The sequence below is a fragment of the Meleagris gallopavo genome, chromosome 7, assembly GCF_000146605.3.
Source record: "Meleagris gallopavo isolate NT-WF06-2002-E0010 breed Aviagen turkey brand Nicholas breeding stock chromosome 7, Turkey_5.1, whole genome shotgun sequence".
NCBI lineage: Eukaryota > Metazoa > Chordata > Aves > Galliformes > Phasianidae > Meleagris > Meleagris gallopavo.
The window spans coordinates 5,014,616-5,014,917 of NC_015017.2; the positions used below are offsets into that span (position 1 = coordinate 5,014,616).

Here is a 302-nt window from a genome sequence, read left to right on the forward strand (position 1 = left end):
GTCGCGGGGCAGGCGCTCGGGCCACGCGTGGCGGTAGCGGATGAGGACGGGCTCGCAGCCGGCGCGGGCGCGCTCGCAGACGGACTTGCAGGGCTTGATGGGCTCGTGCTGGAAGTCGATGGTGCAGATGGGCGCGTACATGGCGCAGAGGAAGAAGAGCAGGTCCGGGCTGCAGTTGGTGCCCAGCAGCCCCTCGAACGGCTCCATGGCCAGCACGGCGTTGGCCTGCGTGCTGTGGTGCAGGTGGTTCGGCATCTTGGTCATGTTCCAGGGCAGCGGCTTGCATAGCGGGATGCGCACCG

At 68.9% G+C, this 302-nt stretch overlaps 1 protein-coding gene across 1 annotated transcript in view; it reads right to left on the reverse strand.

Annotated features, from left to right (window-relative positions):
• The window catches only part of FRZB (frizzled related protein), a 21,809-nt gene that overhangs the window by 17,037 nt on the left and 4,470 nt on the right, over positions 1-302 (reverse strand). Inside the window, exon 2 of the mRNA XM_019617351.1 lies at positions 6-300. Coding sequence (XP_019472896.1) covers positions 6-300 — 295 coding nt within the window. The remainder of the gene's footprint in view (positions 1-5; positions 301-302) is intronic.